Source organism: Rana temporaria, chromosome 3 (genome assembly GCF_905171775.1).
Source record: "Rana temporaria chromosome 3, aRanTem1.1, whole genome shotgun sequence".
Classification (NCBI taxonomy): domain Eukaryota; kingdom Metazoa; phylum Chordata; class Amphibia; order Anura; family Ranidae; genus Rana; species Rana temporaria.
In genome coordinates this window covers 391,387,774-391,404,658 of record NC_053491.1, presented here as the reverse complement: position 1 = coordinate 391,404,658, position 16,885 = coordinate 391,387,774, and the positions used below count along the sequence as shown (strand labels likewise).

The 16,885-nt window shown below is 40.9% G+C and overlaps 1 protein-coding gene across 4 annotated transcripts in view; it reads right to left on the bottom strand.

The window, feature by feature from the left end:
- PHF21B (PHD finger protein 21B) overlaps positions 1-16,885 on the bottom strand; it is a 161,487-nt gene that overhangs the window by 9,263 nt on the left and 135,339 nt on the right. For 3 of the 4 annotated variants that reach the window (XM_040345802.1, XM_040345803.1, XM_040345804.1), the window contains exons 7-10: positions 15,139-15,215; positions 11,790-11,841; positions 7,922-7,944; positions 2,713-2,871 (exon numbers count right to left, since the gene is read on the bottom strand). In XM_040345802.1, the coding sequence (XP_040201736.1) occupies positions 2,713-2,871; positions 7,922-7,944; positions 11,790-11,841; positions 15,139-15,215 (311 nt within the window). The remainder of the gene's footprint in view (positions 1-2,712; positions 2,872-7,921; positions 7,945-11,789; positions 11,842-15,138; positions 15,216-16,885) is intronic. The other variant, XM_040345805.1, reaches the window with a different exon arrangement.

The following is a 16,885-nucleotide window of genomic DNA, read 5'->3' as shown; positions in this document are numbered from 1 at the left end:
GGCCAATTTACACTATGTTCAGTGACAGACATTTTACCACAAGGACACACAGGAAAAATTGTTTCCTTTAGGTCCCATTACCACTATAATACAGCCATGCTGCATTTTATTGCAGCGCACTGGCCCGAATCGCACTGCAATGTCAGGCAGCTCGGCACGCCGCCCGACTTTGCAGTAAGTGACGTTTAAATTTTGTACACTTCAAATAAAGCTTGTACAAAACAAACAAGAAAAAGGGAGCCGTGCAATGCGCTGAATGCCACAGTTCCCATTGAACCAAGTGCGGCCAGAGCGATGATCGCTCCGGTTGCACTGCAATTTGCCGGCTTGCATAGTGTGAATTCAACCTTTAATCTGCAGATAACTGCAACAGAGTAAACAGTAAGAATGTTACTTTGTATCTCTCTGTCTGGTGTCTGAAAATGCATCTACAGCTGGTGTATTTACAGATCAACTTTCGACCATTCAAATTGCCAAAAATGGTGAGGGGAGGAAGCAGCAGTGGGGAAGAAGGACAGAGCGTATTACAAACGCATACAGCATGCCCAGAGTCCACAACTGGTGAAAGCACTTTTGAACAGTGTTACCTGGTTTACATCAACAAGAAGGATTTGGCAGTCCGAAGGCCTGATATACCATAAAACATTTACATGTTTACATCTGTGTTTCAATATGTGAGGGCTTGGTTTAACTTTTTCTAAAATGTACCTTTCCCTTCATGAAGCCAGTAGTGATACACAATGAACCCTTCAAGGATATATATTAATCATCAATGTATTATGCCTAAAGCAGCTCCTTGTGACTATCTTCTGCATACTAGATGGCCATAGCCAACTGGTTGTGAGTGTTATATGATCCCCACAAATCCACTGAAGTGCTGCCATCTATGGTCAGAGAAAAAAAATTACTGCTTTGTACCATTTTAGCCAACAAGACCATCTGAATAATGAAGTGGGAGCGTCTGTTTGTCTGGCTCTGGTCTATGAAGGTATTTGGTACTGGAGTCTGAGCTTTAGTTGCTCTTCCGCTGTGAGTAAGGGAGATAAAAGTGATTTATTATAACAACAGCCTAGGTATTTAAATCACTAAAACAGCTCCTATGAATTTTTTGTCTGATTAAAGTCCAATTATTTTATTGAAACCTCTTGCAGAAAAGCAGCTTTAATGGGGAATAAATATGACAAAGAGGCTCCACTGAGAAATGCATCAGTGAGTACCTGAACCTGGATCTTTACAAAACTGGTCTTAAAAAAACATCAGTTCCTTTGGCAGGAAAAAACACTCATATAGTGCGCATTTTGTACAGGAGTTTAGGAGCTTTTAGGAGAACTTAGGAGCACTCAGCATTTTTTTTTCTGCCAATAAACTCCTCTTAAAATTGCAAAGAAGAAGGTTTTTTTTTTTTTCATGCCTCTAATTGCTGAGCTTACAATATGGCTCTGAGTGTCCTAATGTGCATGGACACTTAGGATAACATTGAGCTGCTTCTACTGTACAGGCAAAACACAAATCTCCTGGAGAAGCCAGTGTGCATGGACCCTCAAAAGACACTGTTACCTGTCTGTTCCAATGAGCCCCTACTGCAGCCTTTTTGTTGTGAATTTCTACAAAGGTACAATGTTGCAGTTTAATCACTGGGTAGAGGAAACTGAAGAAATGCTTCCTCCTGCCTGCAGCATACTGATGATATCATCCCAGCTTAGGCAAAGTCACATGACTTGAGCCCAAGGGTAAGCAGTATAAAAAAGTAAACTTCTTTTTACTTCTGAATATTAAATTTACTTCATACTGTTGTAGATTTTGAAACTTGTACTGTACGTTCCACCTTTACCATGATGCCATAGTTCCCAATAACAGTGTGTAACCCGGGTCATTGGAAATTTTAATGCCGCGTACACATGATCGGAAATTCCAACAAGAAAACCGTGGATTATTTTCCGACAGAATTTTGCCTCAAACTTGTGTTGCATACATACGGTCACACAAAATTCCGATCGTCAAGAACGCGGTGATGTACAACACTACAACGAGCCAAGAAAAATTAAGTTCAATGATTCCGAGCATGCGTCGAATTGATTCTGAGCATGTGTGTTTTTTTTGCGTGCTGGAATTGCATACAGACGATCGGAAAGTCCGATGAAGCCTACACACGGTCGGAATTTCTGACCAAAACTCACATTGAACTTTTCCTGTCGGAAATTCCGACCGTGTGTACGCAACATTCGAGTTCCAAGGTCCAGGAACCTCTATTAACATCTAACATCAAGCACAAAAAAATATACTGTTGCTATATATTGTAACTCAGGAGGAGTTTGTTCATGTAGGTTTGAAAGGTACTGAAAGGACCTCTTTAAAGCTAAATTTCAGACACATAAACTTGCATTTAAAATATTCCTCGATAGTCACAAATATCTTTTGTTTATACTAAGCGCCTTTACAAACCCAGAAATTATTGCATACTTGACCAGTCACCCTGCACAAGCAGACAGTGCTGCAGTGACCGGTCTTTGTTACAGGAAGCTCCTGCAAAGAGATCATTTTTCACACTGGAATATGGCACAGATCTGGAAGAAATACACAAAGCACACCAAGATTTAAGCAAGAAAACACATGCTTCTTGTACCAAGCCAATGTTTGCTTATCCGAGAGTTCAGCTTTGAATAAAGTGAAAACTGTACAGTTAACAATAGGGTTTGATTCGCTTCTTCTCACCTTTTGCTGGCACTTAGGACACATCCAGACCCCCTTGGGTGCTATTTTCACAGGTGAGTCTAAGCAGTCTAGATGGTAAGCTCTTGGGCAGGTTCCACAGGGCTGCAAGTTATTGCCACGTTTGCATGCTGAGCAGTGTTCATCGTGAATGATCTCATCCTATCAACAAAAAAAAAGAAAAATAATTATCACACAGATGTTGGATTCCTTTGGTAATATAAGAAAGTGATCATCAAACTAACGCTTAAAATCACATATTTCAAAACTGAATGTTTTGACAGCACTCGTTGCCAATAAATGTGACAAATTAAATTGCAAACTATAAAAACAATTACATAAATTAAAAAGTGCCAACTGGGAGTTGACAGCATTTGAAACTATAAATGAAATAGTTTTGGGCTAAAGGCAGCTTTTACAGAACAATGAAAGCGTATTTACTAAGGCGACCTGAAACCTGTAGTAACCCACAGCAACCAATCAAAAGTAATCTTACTGCTGTGTGTTGAAATCTGACTGCTTGGTATAGGTAACCAGATTGTTTAATCATTTAAAGGGGTATTACAAAGAGTTTTGCTTAAATAACCTGCTGGTAGCTAAAAAAATAAATACAAAATTAACCCCCCTACCTGACCATGAAAAAAATGGCACACTCACTATGCCTGCGATCGAGCAGTCATTAGATTACAGGCAAAAATCACAGAGCCAATGAGAGCACTTTGTACCCTGTGGTCACTGTGAACACATCAAAGAGGCCACAAAAGAAAACAAGGCCCTCCGTTTCTGCCAAGTATATCCACTGGATGCCCTGGCACAACCAGCTCCACCAACAGACAGAGGAGATCAGGGAGAGACTCAGTGCTGGAAAGAGAGGGAGTCCAGCAGCCATGGGAAGGTTGCCATAGCGACAAGGAGGCCAGCTTGTTTTTGGGAGAGGTGTTACATGAAGGTGGCAGTTTTGGGTGCATCAGCATTTTTAAGGATATACATTTTTAATAAATTATGCAGTAAACAGCATCTTTTAGCTTACCCTAGGTTCACACTTGTGCAGCTCCACATTTGAAGGGGCTGATGTGCCTCCTGAAAAGCGCAGGAAAAAAGTTGCTGCTCCATTTTTGAAAATGCATCCTGCATGGAAACTACAAGTCCAGCGCAGTTGCCAGTACAGGAAGCCGCACTGCGTTCTGCAGTGCATGGAGATGCCAATAGGATCAAAGCCACCCTCACCCATCTCAGGCGCATTTTTCTGTGCGGGTGGTTACAGCTGCAGAAACAGGTGCTGTCCATCAGCAGAAATCACTGCAGGGGGTGAACCTAGCCTGAATGTTTTTTTTGCATACTAATTGCTTGTTGTGGGTTGTCGGACTGGGGTGGCTGGCAGAATTATGCACCATCTAATTCCCTTTCAAGCAATACGCCTAAGGCTTCATGTGCACTGCTGCTGGTAAACGGACGTTTCTAGGCAGTTGAGTTTAGAAGCATTTTTTGGAAAGCAAAAAAATTTGTTCAGGATGAATGTCCAGAGGCATTTGAAACGCCAAATGCCTGTAAAAGCTTGTAAACACGTGTAAACGCAGTAACTCGCGTTTCGTTAACAGGCGCTTTTCATTTGCCAGTTTAAAAAAAGAAAATGCTCCTAAAACGCAAGCGCGGCAAAACTGAAATTTTTTTAAACACGGTTTACTATCTGTCAAGTTAAATCATTTAGGAGAGGTTTTAAAACATCCCATGTACATGAAGCCTAAAATGTATATGCCATCTGCTTCCAGGTGTTCATTCAAATGTGAAAACATCACTAAGCCCTAATATGAAAGTGGAGGGGGCATTTGCCCCTAACAGCACAAGCTGCTGTATGATCATTTTATGAACAATAAAGCACTTTTTGACTCTTCTAACCATTGGTCTGGCACTTGTGATTGTACATACCATAAGTCAAAAAAAGGCACTGTCACAGGCTAACCACCAATTGTGGGGCAGTGATGTCCTCCACCCAGGTAAGCTCTAATACCATCAGGGTTGATTCCTGTAGTGGGGAGGTGGCAGAGTGTAGACTGGTAAGCATACTTTGCTGGAGGGGCTTCTATTAGGAGACTCTGTCACTTGGCAAAATGACAGCATCTCTCTTTAATGGTTAGACTGGTTGAGTGATCAACCTGGTAAATTCAGCCTGACCATTAAAGTGTTACTAAACCCAGAACCTTGCCTTCGCTATATATAGTCTCCCACAGTACACAGAACATGGAAATGCAATTACCGTATTTATGGGCGTATAACACACACCCTAATTTTAAGAGGGAAGTTTCATGAAAAAAAGTTTACACAGACCCCCTTTACATTACACAGTTGCCCTTCACATTACACAGCCCCCCCCCCCCCATTTGCATAGTACACAGCCCCTTTCAATGCACAGCCCCCCTGCACTCCCAGGAGACCCCAAGTCTTCTGGTAGAGCACTTTCAGCATACTCTAAAGTTTAAAAAAAATCATTGCCAGTCTCTTCTCATAGATTCTTCCTACATTGTGTAAGTGTCTATCATTGTAAACCGATAAGTACCTTATTAGCCCCATTCTTGCTGGCCGGTCACATGCCTGCTCTCCTCTGATGTTTCATGGATGTGTCCTCTCTCCTCCTCCAATCTAAAGCTACACTCGGAGGAGGAGCGGCTGTAAAGACTGGAGCTAATGAGTATTTACAGGCTTTGGTTTATATGACACTAAGACCCCATACACACTATACAACTTTTGTTGTCTGATTTCCATTAGATTTGCCAAAACCATGTAGTGCCACGGGCCTGCCTGATTGCAAACAAATCAAAACTCTTAAGGTTTGACCTCGTATTATATGGTTTTGATAAATCTGAAGGAAAATAAATCTACAGAAAATTGTAAAGTGTGTATCCAGTTTTACACAGTTGTACAAAGGATCTATGAGAAGGGGCTGGCAGTGAAAAGAGAACAAAAAGGCACACATTATTGTAGAAAGCATATACCTAGCGAGACATCTACATACAATATTGCCAGCTATAAATCTCGGGTGAGACATGCAGAACAAATAGCCAAAGACAGTATATGGCAACATCCAAATGATAGGGCAGTGATCTTTTTTTATCTTTAGAGTATGCTGGCAGGGCTGTCCCAGGGCCAGAGAGGCAGGGAGGCCAGCCTGACGTACACACCCCCAATTGGTAAAAATAAAATAAAAAATCGGCTGCCCTATTGGACCTGTGATGAGTCCCACTCACCTCTATCGAGGTTCGGATATAAACGGACTGCCTGTCCGTTTTTATCTGATCCCATCCACCAGACGGATGTAAAACAGGGTCACTATCTGTAACGGTCAGGGGTTAACGCAGTTTACGATATTCCATTCCACCAACCCATGACAGCTTATCGACACTCCACAATCCAGCAGACGAACACGGCCCATATGGATTCCCCAGAAACGAGACACACAGCTCTGTTCTCTGGTTCAAAACGGATAGACTTTAATGGGAAACTCAGGCTTCTTATATACAGTTTAAGAAACCACAATGAACAATGACCCAACTCCACCCACAACATGACACAAGGAGCTCAATACACATCTTTTAGGAGACAGACATTCTGTCTCCGAGATAATCTACATGAGCTAATTACTAATCATTTACCCAGACAAGGTGACTTCGAGATAAGCTCTTCTCACCTGCTATACAATACACTTTTATCATCAATAGAAATTCACACAATACAGTGTCAATTAGCATCACACAATGAAAGGTTCTTGAGAGCCAGACTAAGGTTCATTTACATCACAGTAGCAGACGACATTAAACACCTTAACAGTCTGTGTTCCCACACTGAATGAATTACTCTTTCTATTGAGTGGTTGGGTTTAGAATCAACAACCTGTAATATTTCAAGATATCCTGGAATACATTGTGAATTATCATTATTGTCCCATCTCCTGTAATCCAAGATATAATTTCTCAGTCATCCTATGCCCCTAGTGGACATAGGATGACTTTAGACACAAGAGTCATCGGTGAAGCTGAAACAGGAGTACCCCACACCCTGCAAGAGCCTCTGGGTCCCACGGGCCCTCCCGTTACACCATCCATCTGGATTTGGCACAGGATCAGATAGCAGGTGAGTCCAATCAGGTCCGCCTAAAAAACTGACAGGAGGACCCGATTGGAAAGCTTGTGTTAAAGGGCCACAAGGCAGGCCCTGCATTATGCAATTTTCTTTGTTGAAGGAAAGAAAATTGCTCAAAACCCTCCTGCTGTACTGTTGTAGTTTCCAGCTGTCAGAATACATTGATCACTGCTGCCGGTTACAGCCAGCGGCAGTGATCGAAAAAAAGGGCTGGTTGTACTGAAGTTGATCAATAGATAGATAGATCAATTGACTTCAGTACAACCAGCCTGTCTGTTAATAGATCAAAATTCACCTGGTTCCTGCTGAAGTGGCCAAACTTTGATCCCTCTATGGCCGGTTTAGGACAGTGGTGTGGCACGCCTGATGTCTCTATCACGTATTTTAAATTACAGTGACTGATTCTCCCCAAATGTTCATTGATAGGAAAAAAGCCTGATTTACCATCCCTTTACTCTATTCAAAAGGAAGGAACAAAGTTTTGAATTTACTTTAAACTACTTTTTTACATACACTTTAAAAAGTAAAAAAAATACATACAGGTGCTTTGTCTAAGGAACTATAAACTGCAGAAAAATAAAAGTACAGAAAGTACATGTCATGACTACTGAGCAATTGCACAACATGCAAAATGAACGGTACTACGGAAATAAGACTTAGTGGATCCCTAAAATAATAAGTGACAACTCAAAGTAATGCCCTCACTTTGAGTTGTCATGGGTTTTGCAGTAACCACACACGACGCTGTCAGTTAACATAAATATACATATATCGCAGCACAGCTTTTTGTAGATCTAAAACCTGAAAAACTTCACTGGCACTTGTTTAGGTGACTTAAGTTCTAATTAATACTGTACTGGTTGTTGATCTACAGAATATATGCTGATGACATGTAACGTCATGCTTATACAATAACGCACATATCTAAATCTTGCCAAAGTCCCAGAACTGCTGTAGCTAAATATTTGCCAATAGCCTTCCTACATAATTATTTTTGCCTATAAATGAGACTCTGAATATAATAAGATATACCATTAATCACAAAGTAATCTTTATTGGGTAAACCTTGCAAACATACCTTCCAACTGGAATCCATAATGGCTAGCATATAAAGAAGGGTAAAAACATGTTAGTGGACAGAGTGAGAGCAAAACGTGTAACACAGCAAGGGGGAGGAGGGGGGAGTGAATGTGCAAACTATGTAAGGGTTATGAGTAAGTGGTCAGTGTTATAGGGTGAGTGCATACATTGATCATGCAGAATCTGTATACTGATATGATAAACCAATGGGTACATTCTCAGTTCTCTACTTTAATGAAGCAGTGGACAGGAAGTTATTTGGGGAAACTTAAGCTACGGTCTGCATTAAAAAACCTATTGAGATGTTGAATGAAATCCTTCTATTGATTTGAGGAAAGTTGTGAAATGTTCCAATATACCTTTTTGTGCCAAAAATATGATTTTCAGAGCTATTATACCTCTGACAATCGTCTGTTCTGCATCTCTTACACAACTCATCCCTTCTGGTAAAGCTGGTTCTAGTCAGCCCCAGAATCTACTCCTCCCTTGCCTGCCATCATTTTACTTTTTCGCTGAACTGCCTGAAGGATAGAGATGGGTACTCCTAAAATGCATAATGTATTCAAAATAGTCAATTTTAGTAATTTAAGGCTATCAGAAAATATGAGAACCTGTATCAAACTAATGAACAATTTATTTCAGAATGACCAAATGACAATAGATAGGTGTCTAGGATTACATAAAGTAGGAATGTATGTAATGACATGGCCTACACTAAGCACCAGTAATGCCACTACAGAGTCAATACATGAGGCAGCCATTGTGTTCTCATTATTTATCACAACAAAGGCTAAAAAATGCTAGTCAACAGTTGTATATCATACAGCAGGTCCATGGGGTCAACCAATAACGTGGATTTACTGTACGAAAGGAAAATAGACTGCACTCTGTACAGTGCAGTCAAACTCATTTTCCATATAGCTTAGTAAATGTGGTAAAGATCTGATGATTTCCATCATCCAATCATGTGCAAGCAAAACATTTTTTTTTCTTTGCACCAGCTTTAATACATTACATTTAATAAGGAAAATCGGTGCAACTGCACAGTCTATTTGCCTTTAGTAAATCAACCCTAATGTTTTTATTTAGTCCACACCCTTAAACGCAAGAAAACTGCATTTGTTTACAAGAGGAATTCCAATCCACAGAGGAGTCTAGTTCCTTAGGTTCTATGTATTTTCTTATGAAAACAAATCAAGTTAAGTTTTTGCTGTCATATCTGATACAATGTACAATATTTTTTTAATAATGACATTGATATGATAATGAGTTCACTAAGGGCACCCAATACAGCAATACAAAGCAAAACTTTATGTATCGTTAGACTTATTTCCTGACTGTAATGAGAGGTTGTCAGCCTCTTTCTGCGGGTTCTTATTAGTTAGTAAGGTGGTCTATCAAAGAGAAAAGCAGGAAGAGGTGGCAATCTGTCAATACTACCAGGAAGTGTTGAAATTTCAATGTTACAGAGTTTGTGTATTCTGGGGATGAGAGACACTGGTGAGGGCATCTGAATGTATGTGTAAGCTCCTCCAAGCGTCTGCATTCTAGGCTTTACTCTGCTTACTGTCATAAGTGTAGAACAATTTTAATGTTCCTGTATTGGCTCTGTTATGTTAACCAATCTATAATAATTATACCATGTGTTTGACATGCATCCATCATCTTCTAAAATCTACATTTTAAACACAGATGACTGAAAAATAATAATTTTAAATAACAGCTACTATTATGAGTATGGAAGGAGAGAGGGGAGAGACAGAGGGGAACATATACTGAATATGCACAGCAAGGCTGAAAATGTAGCAGAATTGGTAATTTTACATGTAGACTTTGCATCACCTTTCATTGATTAAGAGTTCCTTGCATTAGTAGTTATTTGTTAATCAAATAATCATTAACTGTACTAGAGAAGGTTAGCTGGTGCTACAAGGGACCTTCTCAAGAAGTAAGGCCTTGACCTTCAGTGACATTCATCTAGCAATATGGATCATCTTAAGATACACAATTATATGATTAGCAACTTGATAAGGTAATCAATTTGCTGGCAAAACAGCCACAGGACCATTAATCATGCAGCTTTGGTGAAGCGTTTAATAACTGTATTAATTAATAAAATCCTGGACTCAGAATGTGTCATGACAACAGTGTGAAGGTTAGAGTGAACAAGTCCTTGGGAAGTTCATCTTATGGAATAAAAAAGTCATTTGAATCACTTTTACTAGTTTGGAATAGCTTATATATCCTACCGCTTGAACCCCCCATCTAAAATATTCCCCAGATCCAAATAAATACTGTTTCTTTCCTAGAGTAGTAAAAGTTAAACTCCAGCCAAAGCTTTTAATCAGCTTTTCATTTTGGATAGATTGGGAAAAGCTCATAAATGTGTTTTTGATTACGGTCTGTGATCCTGATTCGGAAATGTCCCCTACTTTCTGCCGTAGTAACAGCATTATCTTCCCAACAGGAAGTGAGAAGAGAAATAGTAAGAATAAAAGCACATCCAGAGTAGAGTGAGGGAAGGTCAAAAAAAACATCAGCTTTTATATGCAAACTGTGCTTATGGACAGATTCCTCTCTTCCCTTCACTTCCTGTCCCAGCCAAAACGTTATTACCGGGAGTGAGACAAAATCTTCCCATCAGGGCTGAAATCAGCAGAAATATATATATATATATATATATATATATTTTTATATATATATATATATATATATATATATATATATATATATATATATATATATATAGTTGGGCTGGAATTATACTTTAAAGCATCTCCTTTGGTTGTGTAAAAAATCCAGTCTGTACCACACTGGAAAAAACAATCAGCTGCTTTTGGATGTGTCAGTTACCGTGTCTCCTGCTGGGTGCTGTGGTTCCTCCCACAAGGACAGGACTACAGAACACCAATGTAAGGGTTGGGGGAAGAAACCACAGTGACCATCGGCGCACATGCTATCCAACAACCCTAAAAACATCAGCAGCGACACCAGTAATTGTGGAAGAAACAGAAATCTGACTTGCTGGAGAGGTAAGAATCCAGCTTCTTTCACAGGATCCTGCAGGCTGAATGATTTATACAAGCAACAGGATCAACCTTTTGCAAAAATGTAATAAGTGTACCCACATAAATAAAAATAAATGTGCATTTATTGCATTTTTGCATTAGAGCCTGCAGAGAAATTAAAGACTGAGTTCACCTTTAGTAAAAAATAAAACTACACATACATTTTGCAGGTAGAAAATGTGCCTTAATTTATTTTATTGTTTTAACGTTGGCGCCTGCAAACGATTGCACCCACAAACGGGGCCCTGCATAGCTGCACTATTTCTAAAGTGTGACCCCGGCTACAGGGAAAAATACCCCCACCTGCTGTTATAGGAAAGATGGGGAGTGGTTAACACGCTATACCCAAAATACGGGAGTAACGTAACATGTTTAGAAGGTGGACTTATCCTTTGAACGGGCTACAAAGTTCACCTTGTGCTCAAATGAGATCTACGAGTCTCTCTGCCATGATGGTAGATGGGACTTGCAGTCTCTCCATTCTAATATTCAGTGCTGGTTTCAAACAAAAACAGATGGCAGCAGAGAGGAGAACCCCACAATTCAGGTAAGTGGGAGGGAAGGAGGATTTTGAGGGTGTAGGTTTGGAGAATCTGACTATTTTTCATGTTACACCCTAAATTTGGGTATAACATCAAACAAGGTCAGAAAGCTTGAGTATGCTTTCAGTTCTAAAATCATAATTAAGCTGCTTTGCTGGGTTAGGTAAAATAAGTGGTGGGGCCAGTAGGGAGCAGGTGTTCCTTATTACACAAAGTCATGCGAATAGATTTAGAGTCCCAAAGGTGGGGAACTTACCTTTCCCTGTTAAGAACGGGTTACTCAAATAGTTTGAGGCAAGGCGTTTCCGCTGAAGACACAATAAGAACGCCATGAGACACAGAACTCAGAAACAGTCCCTAAGACACCTGGAATTCTACCCAAACAATAGCTCTGATAAACAAGTTAATTCAACATTTTCCCCTTTGAAATAACCCCATTTCAGGAGGAAAAAAAAAATCAATGCATACGAGCAAAAAAAGGGCATACAAATAAAACAGCAATGAAATGCAGATTTTAGCCATTACATCTCCTGAAACCCACCAAATGATGGTATAACCTCAACAATCCATCTACGGGACCGTTGCTCGCTGTCAGCATTTTGTTCTGCTTAGTCGTCAATGATTTCATGTTTACATTGCGTACAAGTGCAAAAATCCTCCATCCCTCACGCTGGGAATGTGCAATCTGATTATTCAGCGATTTCAGGATGGAGGGCTAGAAGTGCTTTACGAGGTAATCTTCCTGGTACTGAATAAACTCCAGTGAATATTTCACACTATATCCCGGCTGTCACAAAACACAAAGCAATTACGCTGACTTCCATTCATTTGCCAATTTATTTCCGGCCGTCAAGAGTCACCGAGCGTGGTGCTGTGAATATGCATGAGTGAAACATACAATTCATTTTATTCTGCTCCTCCCTCCCTTTCCTGTCATACATGACAAAATCCTTCGAACTGCTGGCTGATTGCATTATGAATTTCACAAAGTCACATTGATCAGGCCCACAAATACAAACATGTTTTTTGTTATACAGAAAACTCTTGTTTTTGACAAATCTGACACAGTAAGGCAGCGCAGTGAAACAATTAAAGTGTTTGTTACCCCAGCATTTCATATTCCTGCTATTTGCCCACTATACCATGTACAGCACTTGTATTAGAAAGTATTCTGCTCTTTGTATTGTTTCCTTTGTGTGAAATCCCTGGTGTTCCTGCCAGTCCCTCTACTTTCCCATTAAAAACTGACCACACTAAACAGGAGAACACACTGTGGCCAGTTCCCTAGCCTGCTCTCCTCCAATGATCAGGCTGGTCCTGACATGCCCCCGGAAGATCAGTGTCTTGCTGTATCTCCTTCCCCAGCTCTTATGGAGCAGAGAACAGAGGGAATATGATCACTTGGAAAAAAAGGTAGTTATAGTGTTTTTAATATATCTATTCACAAATGTTTTGCCTTTCATTTCAATTAAAATTCCTAACTGAAATACTTCCAGGATGTTGCTAAGTGATGCCTAGTACACACGACCGGGATTCCCGAAGGGAAAAGGTCAGTCAGTCGGATATCCAGAGGGGAAAACTGAGAACCTGCTCTTTCCTGACTCCACCCCCCCCCCCCGTAGAGAAGATCGGTTTTCCCATCGGGAAAACTCAGATCAGAGCTTTTCCTTGGGAATCCTGACTGTGTTTATGCTCCATCTGAGTTTTTCCCCACAGGAAAATTACCGTTTTCTGCTACACACGGCCGGGTTTTCTGACAGGGAAAAAGTCCGTCAGGAAAAAAAAAGAGAGCTGGTTCTCTTTTTATTGTCCGGCGGGTTTGGCAGTTTTCCTGTTGGAGCATACACATGGCCAGGATTCCCGGCGAAAAGCTCTCCTCCCAGTTTTCCCGTCGGAAAACCCGGTCGTGTGTATGGGGCATGAGGCCTAGTCATCACTGCTCACCTCCACCATCACAGGAGTGAGCTCTTTCTCTGATTCAAACCCCCTCACATACACTCTGTCCCCTGATGCAGTAGTTTTGAGCTCAGCATTTGAGAGCTCACTCCTGTGATGGTGGAGGTGAGCAGTAATGACTAGGCCTCCCTTAGCAACGTCCTGGGAGTATCCCAGTTAGGCTTCATAAGGTATGTAAATGGATAACACCTATAGCAAGGGCTTTATTCAACTTTAGTCAAAGTTGCAGTTTTCATCTACAGATACACCTTAACTGCATAGGCAATTTGGTGGTAAAGGTGAACTATCCCTTTAAAGTGTAACTGCAGTCTTTTGTCCAAATTTTCTGGGCCTGACTTGCACATGCTCCGCACCATGCACTTTTTATTGAATCCTATGGCTGGAGAGGGGAGCTAGGGGCATGCTAAGCTACACTATAAGAGCCCTTCAACACTGCCAGTGCCCAGGCGTCGGCGGTAAAGCGCTGCTAGTTTTAGCAGCACTTTGCTGCAGTTTTTGCAGCACTTTGGCGGCGGCTAGCAGCTGAATAAAGGGTTAAAAGTGCCCGCAAAGCGCCATGCTGCTGAGGCACTTTGCAGGCGCTTCGGCGGCATTGCCCACTGAATTCAAAGGGCAGGGGCGCTTTAGGAGCGGTCTACACAGCACTCTTAAAGCGCCTCAAAGAAGCTGCTTGCAGGACTTTTTTTTTACGTCCTGCCAGCGCAGTGCTTTCACACTGGTATTGCAGATGAGGCTTTTTTCAGGCGCTTTATAGGCACTATTTTTTGCGCTAAAGCGCCTGAAAAACACATTCAGTGTGAAAGGGGTGTTAGTGTACGGTAAGTGTATCTTAAGTTAATTTGCACTTATAGACTATGCCGTATAAGACTATAATAATATAAGACTATATTAGGAATGCACCAAAAGGAGCACCAAAAGGTGTAAGTTATGAACCTGAAACTACAAAAAAACATTTTGGTTGGTGTTCTGCTTTAAAGGGCTTACTGTCAACTTCACTCATTGTTCTGAGCAAACAAACAACTATACCAGTACTGTCCTTCACTTGCACTCAATGAGAAACCAAGGAAGGTTGTCTCCAACCGAAAGTGTACTGTTTGTATAAAGAAAATATTTAACTTTGAGCACTACGTATAACTTCAAATGACTGTACAAGCACATAAGAACAAAAGATGATCAGGACAGCGGCACTCCAATCCAGCGTAACTTTAATGTAAAAAACTGGAAACAGGCACTACAAGTCACAGCAACGGAACCTAGGACAGCTTACGCGTTTCACACTAATTTCAGTGTTTACTCATAGCTATGAGTAAACACTGAAGTTAGTGTGAAAAGCGCCAGCTGTCCTAGGTTCCGTTGCTGTGACTTGTAGTGCCTGTTTCCAGTTTTTACTTTAAAGTTACGTTGGATTGGAGTGCGGCTGTCCTGATCATCTTTTTTTATTATTTGCTATGTGCATTGCTAGCACCCATTAGTTCCTGAGAAGAAAATTGCACCCAACAAGACCTGCCTGGAGCGTCAATTTCTGTCTCTTGACTGTACAAGCACAATGGAACAAGTTGCTTATGTGCCTTACTATCCCAAATCTGACAGAAAGGCAGAGTTACACTTTAATCCACACTAGAAAAGGTGTATAAACTTTTCTGTCATACCTCTGGTTCTAAAAGGCCGCTGTAGGCCGGGTTGGCTGTGCTTCTCCTTTTCCTCTCATGTCGTTTGCTTTGGATCTCTGTAACCGTGGAAACAAACTTACATTAGGGTTATTCATAGGAAGCCAAGAGTAGTAATGGATGCTACAAATGTTTGCGATAAATATGATGCTGAGGGGGGAAAAAGTGCAATAGCACAAAAAGCTTACTGGATGAGATATAACGAATCCGTAAGCATTTCGGTAAAAGATTATGCTTACAAAAAGGTGAGAGGCTGACAGTTGCTGCGGCTGAACACTGCACTTACGTTTAGGGCAGTATGCGTATAAAGACAAATGTCCGAAATGCAGAATTCTTGTGTTCTAGGCATCTCTCCCTGGGTGCAACCTGCCATAAACATCCGTGCCGCTAGATGCCAAGATCAGCCACAACACAGAGTTTGACAGGCTGCCAGCAGCAGGTCTGGGTGGAACACCTGTACTGTCCGCCCACAGCTAAATGTCAGAGCTCCCTGCACCAGGGCTAAACACCCAGTATGTATGGGGTCTACAGCATCAAGTCACTTGAAAGTGATATTTTAGGAAGAGTGAGTCTGGTTGGCTCAGTCAACTGCTGGCTTCTTATATTTATCTGATAAATATACATGTACTATACAAATACGGACAAGCAATGCCGAGGCTTTAGTTTGTATTCCCCAGAGTTATGATCAAGAAAAAAAAATATAAGAATCTGAATGTCTGCAGCTTTAATGTCTAGAAAAGAAGTCACTTGTGTCACTGTATTGCAAAAATAAAAAGATGAACGATCAGCAAAAAGTCTTAAATTAGCAGATGCATCAAACATGTAACGACTGCCAAAACGCTGTGACATATGCATATACATTATGCTGATTAAATGAAGCGGGGAGAGGAAAGCATAGAATTACTAGACCCTGGATCGGAAGAGCTGGTTACTTTGTACTGAGGACTTGTGCGGTCTGCATAAGTGGCTGTGTATTAGCGGAAGAACACAGAGGCTAAGAGCTATCAGCGGAAATACTGGAGAATCTATCGGAGTATCTGAAAGCAGATGTCAGTTTGCAGCTGTCATTACAAGCATAGCCTTGAGTTAATTCTATCTGAGCAGATTAACACATTCTTGTTGCTTTTAATGTTTTCTGAAGAGCAATGTTTGGCTGAAAGTGGGCAGCTTCTTCATTAACTGTTCCCCCGAGAATAATATACAATATGTAGTGACTTTTGTTTTCTGCAGCAGATGTGCGCTATCAGAAAATATTACAGGTAAATGCTGCGCTAATGTACCCGACACTGACAAGCAATGAAAGGTCTACTATGAGAAAACCTTAGATTTATGGACAACACAGTGCCTAAGTATGAGCAGCACTTACATGTGCCTTATCAGCACATGTGCACTGCAGCACACCTTGATTAGCACCCAGTGCTGCCCCTCCCACTCCAAGTTTGAATGCGACTTTGCAGAGAATGACAATAAGAAAATTTCAGAAGATTGAGATATTAACTGAATGCATGGGCTCATTCTCACCGTGAAACATGCTGTGTACAGATTCCTACACTGCATAGTTTTGTACGCAAAGCACTGTAAGGAGGAGCCTTCACAGTAATTTTAAAAGTTAGCGATCCAAGATGCTATAGCAAACTTCTTAAGTGATCCAAGCACTCCAGGGAGATACAATACATAATGGTTAAGTTTATCATGAAGCCAAGCTGTCCATTCCTCCATGTTTTGTAGA